We start from the raw sequence: 17,620 nt of genomic DNA, 5'->3' as shown, positions 1-17,620 counted from the left end.
TGCATTTTAACCCCAGTTTAAGTGTGCTCATCATATTTAAACAAGTTTTTAGGGTCCTACGATAGCCTTACCTCAAAAAAAAAAAAAAAATTCAATTTTTATGCCTTACTATAGCCTTACTTTTGAATTTTGGAGTTTTTCACAATTTTCTCATTTTTCATGCCTTACTGCATTTTAACCCCAGTTTAAGTGTACTCATCATATTTAAACAAGTTTTTAGGGTCCTATGATAGCCTTAACTCAAAAAAAAAAAAAAAAAAAAAACATTTTTCAATTTTTATGCCTTACTACAGAATTACTTTTGAATTTTGGAGTTTTTCACAAATTTCGAATTTTTCATGCCTTACTGAATTTTCACCCCAGTTTAAGTGTGCTCATCATATTTAAACAAGTTTTTAGGGTCCTATGATAGCCTTATCTCAGAAAAAAAAAAAAAAAAAAAAAAAACATTTTTCAATTTTTATGCCTTACTATAGCCTTACTTTTGAATTTTGGAGTTTTTCACAATTTTCTCATTTTTCATGCCTTTCTGCATTTTCACCCCAGTTTAAGTGTGCTCATCTTATTTAAACAAGTTTTAAAGGTCCTATGATAGCCTTATCTCAGAAAAAAAATAAATAAATAAATAAAATTTTTATGCCTTGCTATAGCCTTACTTTTGAATTTTGGAGTTTTTCACAATTTTCTCATTTTTCATGCCTTACTGCATTTTAACCCCAGTTTAAGTGTGCTCATCTTATTTAAACAAGTTTTAAAGGTCCTATGATAGCCTTATCTCAGAAAAAAAAAAACAAAAAAAAATTTAATTTTTATGCCTTACTATAGCGTTCCCTCCGAAGTTTGGAGTTTTTCACAATATTCTCATTTTTCATGCCTTTCTGCATTTTCACCCCAGTGTAAGTGTGCTCATCATATTTACACAAGTTTTAAGGGTCCTATGATAGCCTTACCTCAAAAAAAAAAAAAAATTAAATTTTTATGCCTTACTATAGCCTTACTTTTGAATTTTGGAGTTTTTCCCAATTTTCTCATTTTTCATGCCTTACTGCATTTTCACCCCAGTTTAAGTGTGCTCATCTTGTTTAAACAAGTTTTAAAGGTCCTATGATAGCCTTATCTCAGAAAAAAAAAAAAAAAAAATTTTCAATTTTTATGCCTTACTATAGCCTTCCCTCCAAAGTTTGGAGTTTTTCACAATTTTCTCATTTTTCATGCCTTACTGCATTTTAACCCCAGTTTAAGTGTACTCATCATATTTAAACAAGTTTTTAGGGTCCTATGATAGCCTTAACTCAAAAAAAAAAAAAAAAAAAAACATTTTTCAATTTTTATGCCTTACTACAGAATTACTTTTGAATTTTGGAGTTTTTCACAAATTTCTAATTTTTCATGCCTTACTGAATTTTCACCCCAGTTTAAGTGTGCTCATCATATTTAAACAAGTTTTTAGGGTCCTATGATAGCCTTATCTCAGAAAAAAAAAAAAAAAAAACAAACATTTTTCAATTTTTATGCCTTACTATAGCCTTACTTTTGAATTTTGGAGTTTTTCACAATTTTCTCATTTTTCATGCCTTTCTGCATTTTCACCCCAGTTTAAGTGTGCTCATCATATTTAAACAAGTTTTAAGGGTCCTATGATAGCCTTATCGCAGAATTAAAAAATTAAAAAAAAATTCAATTTTGATGCCTTACTATAGCCTTACCTCTGAATTTTGGAGTTTTTCACAAATTTCTAATTTTTTATACCTTACTGCATTTTCACCCCAGTTTAAGTGTGCTCATCATATTTAAACAAGTTTTAAGGTTCCTATGATAGCCTTATTTCAGAAAAAACAAACAAAAAAAAATAAAATTTTTATGCCTTACTATAGCCTTCCCTCTGAAGTTTGGAGTTTTTCACAATTTTCTCATTTTTCATGCATTACTGCATTTTAACCCCAGTTTTGGTGTGCTCATCATATTTAAACAAGATTTTAGGGTCCTATGATAGCCTTAACTCAGAAAAAAAAAAAAAAAAAAAAAAAACGTTTTTCAATTTTTATGCCTTACTATAGCCTTCCCTCCGAAGTTTGGAGTTTTTCACAATTTTCTCATTTTTCATGCCTTACTGCATTTTAACCCCAGTTTAAGTGTGCTCATCATATTTACAGAAGTTTTAAGGGTCCTATGATAGCCTTATCTCAGAAAAAAATAAAATAAAAATAAAATAGAATTTTTATGCCTTACTATAGCATTACTTTTGAATTTTGGAGTTTTTCACAATTTTCTCATTTTTTATACCTTACTGCATTTTCACCCCAGTTTAAGTGTGCTCATCATATTTAAACAAGTTTTAAAGGTCCTATGATAGCCTTATCTCAGAAAAAAAAAAAAAAAAAAAAAAAATATATATTTTTTTATGCCTTACTATAGCATTACTTTTGAATTTTGGAGTTTTTCACAATTTTCTCATTTTTTATACCTTACTGCATTTTCACCCCAGTTTAAGTGTGCTCATCATATTTATGCAAGTTTTAAAGGTCCTATGATAGCCTTATCTCAGAAAAAAAAAAAAAAAAAAAAAAAAATTTAATTTTTATGCCTTACTATAGCCTTACTTTTGAATTTTGGAGTTTTTCACAATTTTCTCATTTTTCATGCCTTACTGCATTTTAACCCCAGTTTAAGTGTGCTCAGCATATTTAAACAAGTTTTTAGGGTCCTATGATAGCCTTACCTCAAAAAAAAAAAAAAAACATTTTTCAATTTTTATGCCTTACTATAGCATTACTTTTGAATTTTGGAGTTTTTCACAATTTTCTCATTTTTCATGCCTTACTGCATTTTAACCCCAGTTTAAGTGTGCTCATCATATTTAAACAAGTTTTAAAGGTCCTATGATAGCCTTATCTCAGAAAAAAAAGAAAAAAAAAAAAAATTAATTTTTATGCCTTACTATAGCATTACTTTTGAATTTTGGAGTTTTTCACAATTTTCTCATTTTTTATACCTTACTGCATTTTCACCCCAGTTTAAGTGTGCTCATCATATTTATGCAAGTTTTAAAGGTCCTATGATAGCCTTATCTCAGAAAAAAAAAAAAAAAAAAAAAAAATTTAATTTTTATGCCTTACTATAGCCTTACTTTTGAATTTTGGAGTTTTTCACAATTTTCTCATTTTTCATGCCTTACTGCATTTTAACCCCAGTTTAAGTGTGCTCAGCATATTTAAACAAGTTTTTAGGGTCCTATGATAGCCTTACCTCAAAAAAAAAAAAAAACATTTTTCAATTTTTATGCCTTACTATAGCATTACTTTTGAATTTTGGAGTTTTTCACAATTTTCTCATTTTTCATGCCTTACTGCATTTTAACCCCAGTTTAAGTGTGCTCATCATATTTAAACAAGTTTTAAAGGTCCTATGATAGCCTTATCTCAGAAAAAAAAGAAAAAAAAAAAAAATTAAATTTTATGCCTTACTATAGCATTACTTTTGAATTTTGGAGTTTTTCACAATTTTCTCATTTTTTATACCTTACTGCATTTTCACCCCAGTTTAAGTGTGCTCATCATATTTATGCAAGTTTTAAAGGTCCTATGATAGCCTTATCTCAGAAAAAAAAAAAAAAAAAAAAAATTACTTTTTATGCCTTACTATAGCCTTACTTTTGAATTTTGGAGTTTTTCACAATTTTCTCATTTTTCATGCCTTACTGCATTTTAACCCCAGTTTAAGTGTGCTCATCATATTTAAACAAGTTTTTAGGGTCCTATGATAGCCTTACCTCAAAAAAAAAAAAAAAACATTTTTCAATTTTTATGCCTTACTATAGCATTACTTTTGAATTTTGGAGTTTTTCACAATTTTCTCATTTTTCATGCCTTACTGCATTTTCACCCCAGTTTAAGTGTGCTCATCATATTTAAACAAGTTTTAAAGGTCCTATGATAGCCTTATCTCAGAAAAAAAAGAAAAAAAAAAAAAAATTATTTTTATGCCTTACTATAGCATTACTTTTGAATTTTGGAGTTTTTCACAATTTTCTCATTTTTCATGCCTTACTGCATTTTCACCCCAGTTTAAGTGTGCTCATCATATTTAAACAAGTTTTAAAGGTCTTATGATAGCCTTATCTCAGAAAAAAAATAAAAAAAAATTTACATTTTTATGCCTTACTATAGCATTACTTTTGAATTTTGGAGTTTTTCACAATTTTCTCATTTTTTTATACCTTACTGCATTTTCACCCCAGTTTAAGTGTGCTCATCATATTTAAGCAAGTTTTAAAGGTCCTATGATAGCCTTATCTCAGAAAAAAAAAAAAAAAAAAAAAATTTAATTTTTATGCCTTACTATAGCCTTACTTTTGAATTTTGGAGTTTTTCACAATTTTCTCATTTTTCATGCCTTACTGCATTTTAACCCCAGTTTAAGTGTGCTCAACATATTTAAACAAGTTTTTAGGGTCCTATGATAGCCTTACCTCAAAAAAAAAAAAAAAACATTTTTCAATTTTTATGCCTTACTATAGTCTTACTTTTGAATTTTGGAGTTTTTCACAATTTTCTCATTTTTCATGCCTTTCTGCATTTTCACCCCAGTTTAAGTGTGCTCATCTTATTTAAACAAGTTTTAAAGGTCCTATGATAGCCTTATCTCAGAAAAAAAAAAATAAAAAAATTAAATTTTTACGCCTTGCTATAGCCTTACTTTTGAATTTTGGAGTTTTTCACAATTTTCTCATTTTTCATGCCTTACTGCATTTTAACCCCAGTTTAAGTGTGCTCATCATATTTAAACAAGTTTTTAGGGTCCTATGATAGCCTTACCTCAAAAAAAAAAAAAAAAAAACATTTTTCAATTTTTATGCCTTTTTATAGCCTTACTTTTGAATTTTGGAGTTTTTCACAAATTTCTAGTTTTTCTTGCCTTACTGCATTTTCACCCCAGTTTAAGTGTGCTCATCATATTTAAACAAGTTGTAAGGGTCCTATGATAGCCTTATCGCAGAATAAAAAAATTAAAAAAATTTCAATTTTGATGCCTTACTATAGCCTTACCTCTGAATTTTGGAGTTTTTCACAAATTTCTAATTTTTTATACCTTACTGCATTTTCACCCCAGTTTAAGTGTGCTCAACTTATTTAAACAAGTTTTCAAGGTCCTATGATAGCCTTAGCTCAGAAAAAAAAAAAAAAAAAAAAATTTAATTTTTATGCCTTGCTATAGCCTTACTTTTGAATTTTGGAGTTTTTCACAATTTTCTCATTTTTCATGCCTTACTGCATTTTCACCCCAGTTTAAGTGTGCTCATCATATTTAAACAAGTTTTAAGGGTCCTATGATAGCCTTATCGCAGAATTAAAAAATTAAAAAAAAATTCAATTTTGATGCCTTACTATAGCCTTACCTCTGAATTTTGGAGTTTTTCACAAATTTCTAATTTTTTATACCTTACTGCATTTTCACCCCAGTTTAAGTGTGCTCATCATATTTAAACAAGTTTTAAGGTTCCTATGATAGCCTTATTTCAGAAAAAACAAACAAAAAAAAATAAAATTTTTATGCCTTACTATAGCCTTCCCTCTGAAGTTTGGAGTTTTTCACAATTTTCTCATTTTTCATGCATTACTGCATTTTAACCCCAGTTTTGGTGTGCTCATCATATTTAAACAAGATTTTAGGGTCCTATGATAGCCTTAACTCAGAAAAAAAAAAAAAAACGTTTTTCAATTTTTATGCCTTACTATAGCCTTCCCTCCGAAGTTTGGAGTTTTTCACAATTTTCTCATTTTTCATGCCTTACTGCATTTTAACCCCAGTTTAAGTGTGCTCATCATATTTACAGAAGTTTTAAGGGTCCTATGATAGCCTTATCTCAGAAAAAAATAAAATAAAAATAAAATAGAATTTTTATGCCTTACTATAGCATTACTTTTGAATTTTGGAGTTTTTCACAATTTTCTCATTTTTTATACCTTACTGCATTTTCACCCCAGTTTAAGTGTGCTCATCATATTTATGCAAGTTTTAAAGGTCCTATGATAGCCTTATCTCAGAAAAAAAAAAAAAAAAAAAAAAAAAATTTAATTTTTATGCCTTACTATAGCCTTACTTTTGAATTTTGGAGTTTTTCACAATTTTCTCATTTTTCATGCCTTACTGCATTTTAACCCCAGTTTAAGTGTGCTCATCATATTTAAACAAGTTTTTAGGGTCCTATGATAGCCTTACCTCAAAAAAAAAAAAAAAACATTTTTCAATTTTTATGCCTTACTATAGCATTACTTTTGAATTTTGGAGTTTTTCACAATTTTCTCATTTTTCATGCCTTACTGCATTTTAACCCCAGTTTAAGTGTGCTCATCATATTTAAACAAGTTTTAAAGGTCCTATGATAGCCTTATCTCAGAAAAAAAAGAAAAAAAAAAAAAATTAATTTTTATGCCTTACTATAGCATTACTTTTGAATTTTGGAGTTTTTCACAATTTTCTCATTTTTTATACCTTACTGCATTTTCACCCCAGTTTAAGTGTGCTCATCATATTTATGCAAGTTTTAAAGGTCCTATGATAGCCTTATCTCAGAAAAAAAAAAAAAAAAAAAAAAAATTTAATTTTTATGCCTTACTATAGCCTTACTTTTGAATTTTGGAGTTTTTCACAATTTTCTCATTTTTCATGCCTTACTGCATTTTAACCCCAGTTTAAGTGTGCTCAGCATATTTAAACAAGTTTTTAGGGTCCTATGATAGCCTTACCTCAAAAAAAAAAAAAAAACATTTTTCAATTTTTATGCCTTACTATAGCATTACTTTTGAATTTTGGAGTTTTTCACAATTTTCTCATTTTTCATGCCTTACTGCATTTTAACCCCAGTTTAAGTGTGCTCATCATATTTAAACAAGTTTTAAAGGTCCTATGATAGCCTTATCTCAGAAAAAAAAGAAAAAAAAAAAAATTAATTTTATGCCTTACTATAGCATTACTTTTGAATTTTGGAGTTTTTCACAATTTTCTCATTTTTTATACCTTACTGCATTTTCACCCCAGTTTAAGTGTGCTCATCATATTTATGCAAGTTTTAAAGGTCCTATGATAGCCTTATCTCAGAAAAAAAAAAAAAAAAAAAAAATTAATTTTTATGCCTTACTATAGCCTTACTTTTGAATTTTGGAGTTTTTCACAATTTTCTCATTTTTCATGCCTTACTGCATTTTAACCCCAGTTTAAGTGTGCTCATCATATTTAAACAAGTTTTTAGGGTCCTATGATAGCCTTACCTCAAAAAAAAAAAAAAAAACATTTTTCAATTTTTATGCCTTACTATAGCATTACTTTTGAATTTTGGAGTTTTTCACAATTTTCTCATTTTTCATGCCTTACTGCATTTTCACCCCAGTTTAAGTGTGCTCATCATATTTAAACAAGTTTTAAAGGTCCTATGATAGCCTTATCTCAGAAAAAAAAGAAAAAAAAAAAAAAATTATTTTTATGCCTTACTATAGCATTACTTTTGAATTTTGGAGTTTTTCACAATTTTCTCATTTTTTATACCTTACTGCATTTTCACCCCAGTTTAAGTGTGCTCATCATATTTATGCAAGTTTTAAAGGTCCTATGATAGCCTTATCTCAGAAAAAAAAAAAAAAAAAAAATTTCAATTTTTATGCCTTACTATAGCCTTACTTTTGAATTTTGGAGTTTTTCACAATTTTCTCATTTTTCATGCCTTACTGCATTTTAACCCCAGTTTAAGTGTGCTCATCATATTTAAACAAGTTTTTAGGGTCCTATGATAGCCTTACCTCAAAAAAAAAAAAAAAAAACATTTTTCAATTTTTATGCCTTACTATAGCATTACTTTTGAATTTTGGAGTTTTTCACAATTTTCTAATTTTTCATGCCTTACTGCATTTTCACCCCAGTTTAAGTGTGCTCATCATATTTAAACAAGTTTTAAAGGTCCTATGATAGCCTTATCTCAGAAAAAAAAAAAAAAAAAAAAATTATTTTTATGCCTTACTATAGCATTACTTTTGAATTTTGGAGTTTTTCACAATTTTCTCATTTTTTATACCTTACTGCATTTTCACCCCAGTTTAAGTGTGCTCATCATATTTAAACAAGTTTTTAGGGTCCTATGATAGCCTTACCTCAAAAAAAAAAAAAAAAACATTTTTCAATTTTTATGCCTTACTATAGCATTACTTTTGAATTTTGGAGTTTTTCACAATTTTCTCATTTTTCATGCCTTACTGCATTTTAACCCCAGTTTAAGTGTGCTCAACATATTTAAACAAGTTTTTAGGGTCCTATGATAGCCTTACCTCAAAAAAAAAAAAAAAAAAACATTTTTCAATTTTTATGCCTTACTATAGTCTTACTTTTGAATTTTGGAGTTTTTCACAATTTTCTCATTTTTCATGCCTTTCTGCATTTTCACCCCAGTTTAAGTGTGCTCATCTTATTTAAACAAGTTTTAAAGGTCCTATGATAGCCTTATCTCAGAAAAAAAAAAATAAAAAAATTAAATTTTTACGCCTTGCTATAGCCTTACTTTTGAATTTTGGAGTTTTTCACAATTTTCTCATTTTTCATGCCTTACTGCATTTTAACCCCAGTTTAAGTGTGCTCATCATATTTAAACAAGTTTTTAGGGTCCTATGATAGCCTTACCTCAAAAAAAAAAAAAAAAAAAACATTTTTCAATTTTTATGCCTTTTTATAGCCTTACTTTTGAATTTTGGAGTTTTTCACAAATTTCTAGTTTTTCTTGCCTTACTGCATTTTCACCCCAGTTTAAGTGTGCTCATCATATTTAAACAAGTTGTAAGGGTCCTATGATAGCCTTATCGCAGAATAAAAAAATTAAAAAAATTTCAATTTTGATGCCTTACTATAGCCTTACCTCTGAATTTTGGAGTTTTTCACAAATTTCTAATTTTTTATACCTTACTGCATTTTCACCCCAGTTTAAGTGTGCTCATCTTATTTAAACAAGTTTTCAAGGTCCTATGATAGCCTTAGCTCAGAAAAAAAAAAAAAAAAAAAAAATTTAATTTTTATGCCTTGCTATAGCCTTACTTTTGAATTTTGGAGTTTTTCACAATTTTTTCATTTTTCATGCCTTACTGCATTTTAACCCCAGTTTAAGTGTGCTCATCATATTTTAACAAGTGTTTAGGGTCCTATGATAGCCTTACCTCAAAAAAAAAAAAAAAAAAAAACATTTTTCAATTTTTATGCCTTACTACAGCATTACTTTTGAATTTTGGAGTTTTTCACAAATTTCTAATTTTTGATACCTTACTGCATTTTCACCCCAGTTTAAGTGTGCTCATCATATTTAAACAAGTTTTAAGGGTCCTATGATAGCCTTATCTCAGAAAAAAAAAAAATAAAAAAAAAAATACAATTTTTATGCCTTACTATAGCATTACTTTTGAATTTTGGAGTTTTTCACAATTTTCTCACTTTTTATACCTTACTGCATTTTCACCCCAGTTTAAGTGTGCTCATCATATTTAAGCAAGTTTTAAAGGTCCTATGATAGCCTTATCTCAGAAAAAAAAAAAAAAAATTAATTTTTATGCCTTACTTTTGAATTTTGGAGTTTTTCACAATTTTCTCATTTTTCATGCCTTACTGCATTTTAACCCCAGTTTAAGTGTGCTCATCATATTTAAACAAGTTTTTAGGGTCCTATGATAACCTTACCTCAAAAAAAAAAAAAAAAAAAACATTTTTCAATTTTTATGCCTTACTATAGCATTACTTTTGAATTTTGGAGTTTTTCAAAATTTTCTCATTTTTCATGCCTTACTGCATTTTAACCCCAGTTTAAGTGTGCTCATCATATTTAAACAAGTTTTAAAGGTCCTATGATAGCCTTATCTCAGAAAAAAAAACAAAAAAAAAATTTATTTTTATGCCTTAATTTTTATTTTTCAATTTTTATGCCTTACTATAGCATTACTTTTGAATTTTCTCATTTTTCATGTCTTACTGCATTTTAACCCCAGTTTAAGTGTGCTCATCATATTTAAACAAGTTTTAAAGGTCCAATGATAGCCTTATCTCAGAAAAAAAAGAAAAAAAAAAAAAATTATTTTTATGCCTTACTATAGCATTACTTTTGAATTTTGGAGTTTTTCACAATTTTCTCATTTTTTATACCTTACTGCATTTTCACCCCAGTTTAAGTGTGCTCATCATATTTATGCAAGTTTTAAAGGTCCTATGATAGCCTTATCTCAGAAAAAAAAAAAAAAAAAAAAAATTAATTTTTATGCCTTACTATAGCCTTACTTTTGAATTTTCTCATTTTTCACAATTTCTCATTTTTCATGCCTTACTGCATTTTAACCCCAGTTTAAGTGTGCTCATCATATTTAAACAAGTTTTTAGGGTCCTATGATAGCCTTACCTCAAAAAAAAAAAAAAAAAAACATTTTTCAATTTTTATGCCTTACTACAGCATTACTTTTGAATTTTGGAGTTTTTCACAAATTTCTAATTTTTGATACCTTACTGCATTTTCACCCCAGTTTAAGTGTGCTCATCATATTTAAACAAGTTTTAAGGTTCCTATGATAGCCTTATTTCAGAAAAAAACAAACAAAAAAAAATAAAATTTTTATGCCTTACTATAGCCTTCCCTCCGAAGTTTGGAGTTTTTCACAATTTTCTCATTTTTCATGCCTTACTGCATTTTAACCCCAGTTTTGGTGTGCTCATCATATTTAAACAAGATTTTAGGGTCCTATGATAGCCTTACCTCAGAAAAAAAAAAAAAAAGAAAAACGTTTTTCAATTTTGATGCCTTACTATAGCCTTCCCTCCGAAGTTTGGAGTTTTTCACAATTTTCTCATTTTTCATGCCTTACTGCATTTTAACCCCAGTTTAAGTGTGCTCATCATATTTAAACAAGATTTTAGGGTCCTATGATAGCCTTACCTCAAAAAAAAAAAAAAAAAAAAAATTTCAATTTTGATGCCTTACTATAGCCTTACTTTTGAATTTTGGAGTTTTTCACAAATTTCTAATTTTTTATACCTTACTGCATTTTCACCCCAGTTTAAGTGTGCTCATCATATTTACACAAGTTTTAAGGGTCCTATGATAGCCTCATCTCAGAAAAAAATAAAATAAAAATAAAATACAATTTTTATGCCTTACTATAGCCTTACTTTTGAATTTTGGAGTTTTTCACAATTTTCTCATTTTTTATACCTTACTGCATTTTCACCCCAGTTTAAGTGTGCTCATCATATTTAAACAAGTTTTAAACGTCCTATGATAGCCTTATCTCAGAAAAAAAAAACAAAAAAAAAATTAATTTTTATGCCTTACTATAGCCTTACTTTTGAATTTTGGAGTTTTTCACAATTTTCTAATTTTTCATGCCTTACTGCATTTTCACCCCAGTTTAAGTGTGCTCATCATATTTAAACAAGTTTTAAAGGTCCTATGATAGCCTTATCTCAGAAAAAAAAGAAAAAAAAAAAAAAAATTATTTTTATGCCTTACTATAGCATTACTTTTGAATTTTGGAGTTTTTCACAATTTTCTCATTTTTTATACCTTACTGCATTTTCACCCCAGTTTAAGTGTGCTCATCATATTTAAACAAGTTTTAAAGGTCCTATGATAGCCTTATCTCAGAAAAAAAATAAAAAAAAATTTACATTTTTATGCCTTACTATAGCCTTACTTTTGAATTTTGGAGTTTTTCACAATTTTCTCATTTTTCATGCCTTACTGCATGTTAACCCCAGTTTAAGTGTGCTCATCATATTTAAACAAGTTTTTAGGGTCCTATGGTAGCCTTACCTCAGAAAAAAAAAAAAAAAACGTTTTTCAATTTTTATGCCTTTCTATAGCCTTCCCTCCGAAGTTTGAGTTTTTCACAATTTTCTCATTTTTCCTTCAGTTTTCCTTAATTTATTCATCTTTAGCAACACTGCACAATGACTTCCACAAATAAAATATTTTTTTAGACCCGTATGTCTTATGATACATATTTATTCATTAAATGCAGCTTTGTAGAACAGCTCAATGTAAGAAAGTAAGTCAATTTTATTTATAAAACACTTTTCACAGATAAAAATCATAAAGTGCTGTACAAACATTTCAGTTACATCTCGTCTAAACAAACATGAAAAGACAATCACATATCACATGGGAGGAAAAGAACGGGAGTACTGTAAGTCGCCTTGGGCATGGGAGGCGCCCCGTATTTAGATGAAAAGTGGGAGAACAACAGTAGGACAGGTGAGGGGAAAAAGCAGATTTTAAATTGACTTCCCTCTTGGGGAGGAAAGTATAAAACTAGGAAAAAACCTCCTTGGCGTACATGCACCAAAAGCAGAACACAGTCACAACAAAAACTCGAGAACATAGCACGTCGGCAGGGTGGTGGTGGTGGGGTACGGGGGGAAGGAGAAGGTGGGCGTTGGGGGTATAGGGTGGAGAAAAGAAGGATTGCAGGGAGGAAAAAAGAAAGGATTGCCAGCCGCTGGGGGTCGCGCGTCCAGCCTCTGTAGGCGCTTCACATGCTCCCTTGTTGCTTGCGGGTAGGGAGGGAGGAAGGGAGGATGGAGGGCCGATGGAGGTGTTTAAAAATAAACATTTTGCTTTCCCTCTGATACAGACAGATGATGACAATGATGACTTGGTAGATCTGGTTCAGAAGACAAAAGTCCTGCTTACTTTTGAGTTTGTTCATAACATTAGTCTGAATGTCGAGAGTCCTGCCCCATCCTTCAGAAATGACTGGCTTTCCCAAAACAGCTTCCAACGTAATACAGACTTTGCACTAGACCAGAAAGCTGCCCGCTCCAATCAGCAGCATCCCTGCTACCATAAATCCAATCATGTAGATATTAATGTCCTCCACAGAAAGCATAGACAGACACAGGACCTTCCACATATTCTACGAATCCATTACGTATCCGGCCGCAAACGTTCCATCCGGTAGGGGTTGAATGACTTCATAACTTTAAAAGTCGACTTTATGTGCATACTAGCTGAGTCAACGTCGACTAGTCGATGACATCACCAAGAGCCAAAGCCGATGCTCATGGGGTGGAGGCCGAATGGCGGCCGAGTGGGAGCCGATTGCCGGCTTCAGTCAAGGAAGCCGAAGCTACCGTAAAAACAGTCAAAACAAATTCCAAGTTTAGTGTGCTGATTATATTTGCACTAATTTTTAAGGGCAAATGATAGCCTTATCTCAAATTTTTCTCATTTTTCATTTAGATTTATATTTAACATTTATATTTAATATTTAACATTGATATTTAGGTTTAACATTGACATAATATTTTTACGAGAAAAGAAATATAACAAATTTCACAAATATAGCTGTAAATCTGGTCAAAAGTGACCCTACACAGTAAGTTAGTATACATTTTTACCATCACTAGTTCACTAGTACTGCTGCAAATGGTTTTGCTAGTCAACTATTTCAGCCTTCATTAACTAAACATACTACTGTATTCCGAGATAACTAGAGACCTTAATCAGTGATTAACCATAGTTAACATGTCACTAGTGACTAGTTTGTGTTTTTGACGTCTCGATATTAAACATAAGGATGGTGTAGGGAGGGGCGGCACTGGTGCGTTATTTACAGAGGTTTCCATGACAACGCTTGGCTCGCAATGCATCATGGTTTGAAATAAAATGCGGGCGGAAAAAGCGGGGAGAACAACCTCAACCAGCCAATGACGGCCGTCTGTGAATAAATATCAGCCAATCGGGTGACGTCATTGCAGCAGTCTCTATGTTCTACACACCCACATTACTTTTGTGTCAACCACTTCGCGGGAGTTGCCATCCGAAGAGCCGTCGTCTCTATAAGAAAAGACCGTGACTTAAAGGTGAATTTATGCAATGTCTGCTTTGAATTGGACCTAAAATCATGTTTGTACTGTGGGTTTGTTCAGTGTTTGACGTCATTTGCCATCATATGACATTAATGAGCTAGTTATCGTGCTGGAGCTAATATCAGTTTCGAACTGGAGGGGCCGCTAACCATTCATTGAGTTGCACCTCGCTTGAAATGGGAGTCGTTTTCCCGTGACTTTTTAATTTAATTTAATTTAATTTATTTTATTTTTAATGGCGCATCAAGAGTTTAGTTTGATTTGTCGTCGTGCACGTCGTAGCAAACGTGGCACGCTGTCGCCTAGCTAATAATTAGTGTTTAGATGATGCTTTAGGGTTTGATTTGAAATGAATCCACAGGCGGCTGCTGCTGCTGCTGCTGCTGCTGAACTGGGATCGCTGGTTAAAAAAACGTAGGAAACGTGAAGACTTAGATCTCGAATGTCTCTCGTCGTCATAGAAACTACGCAGAACGCGCGACCAGCGAACCTGCGGCTGATGGTTGTTGTTATGCAACACTTGTTAGAAACGGCGACTTTAGATGTGAACCAGCCCCTTATTATGTAATAATGAATAATAGTATTTAAGGGGTCTTTGATTGACTTACCCAGTCATCAAAGCCATTTTTAGCCTTTTTTTTTTTTTTTTTTTAAAAAAAACAAAAAAAAAAACAACTCAGAAACATAAGATGTATATGTATTATTATTATTGATGTCAGGAGGATGACTTGTATTGTGTGATTGAGCCCTCAGGTTAAATCATGTCTGAGAGAAAGGCTGTGATCAAGAATGCCGACATGTCTGAGGACATGCAGCAGGACGCAGTGGAGTGTGCCACCCAGGCCCTGGAGAAGTACAACATAGAGAAAGACATCGCTGCATATATCAAGAAGGTAAGACCTCACAAAGAGACTGTTTAGTGGATAGAATCATGTAGTTTAAATGACTTTTTTTTTTATGACTTAATCATCAGTGCACCATCCCTGCTACGTATACATTTCACTGTCCGTCCTCACCCTGAGGAAACCAGTTCTCCTTGGATCACGAAAAGCTACATGTCACATTTATTCATCGTTATAGATGCATTCCAGTTTGTTGTAGGGCAGGAAACGCCTCAAAATAGATTGAATATTGTGTAGTAAGGCTGTGCAATGCATAGAAATTTGATTATGTTCTCGATTATTACACTCAACAGTTAAAAAAATGACTTAAATTTGCATTCATAATTGATTTTAGTGTTTGAAAGATGTTATTCATTTCTAAAGAAAGTTTTACATTGTTTTGTACAAAAAATAAATAACTTTTTGGTTGACAAATAATCGACCAGTCCTATTGTGTAGATTATATTACAAACAACATGTACTAATTTTAGTGTGCGGTTATTTTGGTTATTTTTTGCTAACATTGAATTGTATGTCGTCCTGTTATACAATGGATTTTCCAGTTTTTAAAAGACTGGATTATGTGAACATAATCGTTGGATAGTCCCACACGTATTTAACCCTAAAGTAAATATAGAAATGTTTTTTAAACCACAACAGTAAATAAATTAGTGTACCAGTAGAGAATTCTGCTCGGCGCAGTCGGGTCGAACAGTAATTAAATAAAACATGTACAGTAGGTGGTGGTGTACTTATTCGGGTCATAGCACACCGAACACCAAGAAAGTAGTGTACCAGTACCCTAAAAAATAGCTTAATATTTCCTTTAATTGCATTTTATTAATGGAGAATTGTACACAAGATGCATTGAGTCTAATAGAATGCAGTCACGTGGAAGTGACAATTTTAAGTAAAGTTATTGGAACTTGCATGAAAATAGTTACATTTTTTCTTTTTATGGCCTAGTACTAAATTTTGTGCCCTACTGTCCTTAACAGTAACTCTTTCTTCCCACACAGGAGTTCGATAAGAAATACAACCCCACCTGGCACTGCATCGTCGGGAGGAATTTTGGCAGCTACGTGACTCACGAGACCAAGCATTTCATTTATTTCTACTTGGGTCAGGTGGCCATTCTGCTGTTTAAGTCAGGCTGAGTGAAGGCAGATCGTCCACTCTGACCACACGCTCCCTACTGACTGACTCGACTCCACAAAAAGCCACTTATCATTCCTTGGCAAGGGGCCTCTGCCTTTTTCTGTGCTGCTTTCTACTTTGTTCTGTTTTCAAGGATAAAAAAAAAAATGTGGCCATGTTGAAAAAGAAAGATCACTCATATTTATTTTTGTCTCGTTACATTCAACATGTCATTTTTTTTTAATAAAGCATAGCTGTCAAGCTGTTTGGTTCCAAAGCCTATTGTAATCATTCCTAAGTTCTATCACTATATAGATATATATATATTTTTTTTATATAAAGATTCAAAATTATTATTTCAACAGGAATAGGTACCCAAAACTACACACTATGAAGATGTTGTAATATTGCCTTATTTACGAAAGGTTGGATGAAATTAAACACTACAAAATGAATTGCTGTGTGTTGGGGTTCAGATTTTTGTTTTCCAAGAGCAATTGTTCTTGTTTAAACTTTAAACAATGGTATTGTTGAAAGCCCATTATCTAATCTCATTTACTTATCAATAATACCTCAAATGTTTACTTTTTAAAGCTATACTGTTATTTGACTGGTTCTAATCTGTAGTGATCAGAAAAATGTGATAAAATTCTATTTGTTACAAATATGGTTAGAATTAAATGTAGGAGAAAAGAACTGTTAACATTACTTTGGCATCAAAAGCAAAGCCTGTGGTTTTTTTTCTACCTAGCACATCTGTGCAGTGTAGAATCATTTTGAGGAAGATATAAAACTGCTTTTTTTTCAAGTTTACATTTCAATATTTAATGACGAGAGCTCCTTCCTGTATCTAATCATTTGCCATGAAACATCACTGGTAATGAACAGTTAACATGCACAATATATGATCCTGGCAACAGCATGGGCAACTTAACGGTTTACAGCAATGCAGTGTACTGTATGAATTGCCTTGGGTTAGCATTATACATAAACTGGACTATTGTAAGAGGGTGCATGGTGGCTTAGTGGTTAGCACGTCCGCCCCACAGCAAGAAGGCCCTGGGGTGGACTTGGGTCCTTTCTGTGTGGAGTTTGCATATTCTCCCCGTGCTGCGTGGGTTTCCTCCGGGTACTCCGGGTTCCTCCCACAATCTAAAAACATGACTGTAAGGTTGATTGGAGTCTCTAAATTGAATGGTTGTCTGTGTCTGTGTCGCCCTGTCCAGGGTGTACCCCCGCCAAGCGCCCTATGAGCGCCGGATATTGGATATTGGCACCGGCAGACACCCGCGACCCTGTTAAGCGGGAATAAGCGGGTATGAAGATGGATGGATGGATGGATGGATGGACGGACTATTGTAGTTGAACGCTGTCGGCCAATCTGATCACATCCATCAACCCTCACTATTACATACTGGGTAGATTTGAACTGAAGATACAAGATGTTGCCATTTTTTAAATTAATAATCTACACTTCGTTGCCCAAAATTAATGTCATGGAAAATGTCACTTTGCCTGCTGGTCATTTACTAAAGTTGAGAGTATATAGATTATACAACAGTTATGATAGAGTAACAATAGCACTGGGACTTGTATCACTCCACTGTGCAGCTGAGCTAAATACCGTTAATTACATACACATCGCAGAACACCGTCACTACGTTCACACTGCAGGTGTTAATGCACAATTCAGATTTTTCACATACGGTGTTTACCGAAGTAAA

At 31.7% G+C, this 17,620-nt stretch overlaps 1 protein-coding gene across 2 annotated transcripts; it reads left to right on the top strand.

The window, feature by feature from the left end:
• The first annotated feature begins 13,733 nt into the window (after positions 1-13,733).
• On the top strand, positions 13,734-16,173 carry dynll1 (dynein, light chain, LC8-type 1). Of its 2 annotated transcripts, none has more exons than XM_028457368.1 (3): positions 13,734-13,872; positions 14,632-14,771; positions 15,779-16,173. In XM_028457368.1, exons 2-3 carry the CDS (start codon positions 14,640-14,642, stop codon positions 15,914-15,916), a joined length of 270 nt encoding a protein of 89 aa, XP_028313169.1. In that variant the 5' UTR covers positions 13,734-13,872; positions 14,632-14,639; the 3' UTR covers positions 15,917-16,173. The 2 variants fall into 2 exon arrangements, with proteins under 2 accessions (XP_028313169.1, XP_028313170.1); XM_028457369.1 differs by having other exon boundaries at positions 13,758-13,872; positions 14,625-14,771.
• The last annotated feature ends 1,447 nt before the right edge of the window (positions 16,174-17,620 follow it).

The sequence above is a fragment of the Gouania willdenowi genome, chromosome 9, assembly GCF_900634775.1.
Source record: "Gouania willdenowi chromosome 9, fGouWil2.1, whole genome shotgun sequence".
NCBI classification, from domain to species: Eukaryota; Metazoa; Chordata; class Actinopteri; order Blenniiformes; family Gobiesocidae; genus Gouania; species Gouania willdenowi.
Note: the sequence above shows the minus strand (reverse complement) of the source record. Positions and strands in the feature narration are given on the sequence as shown.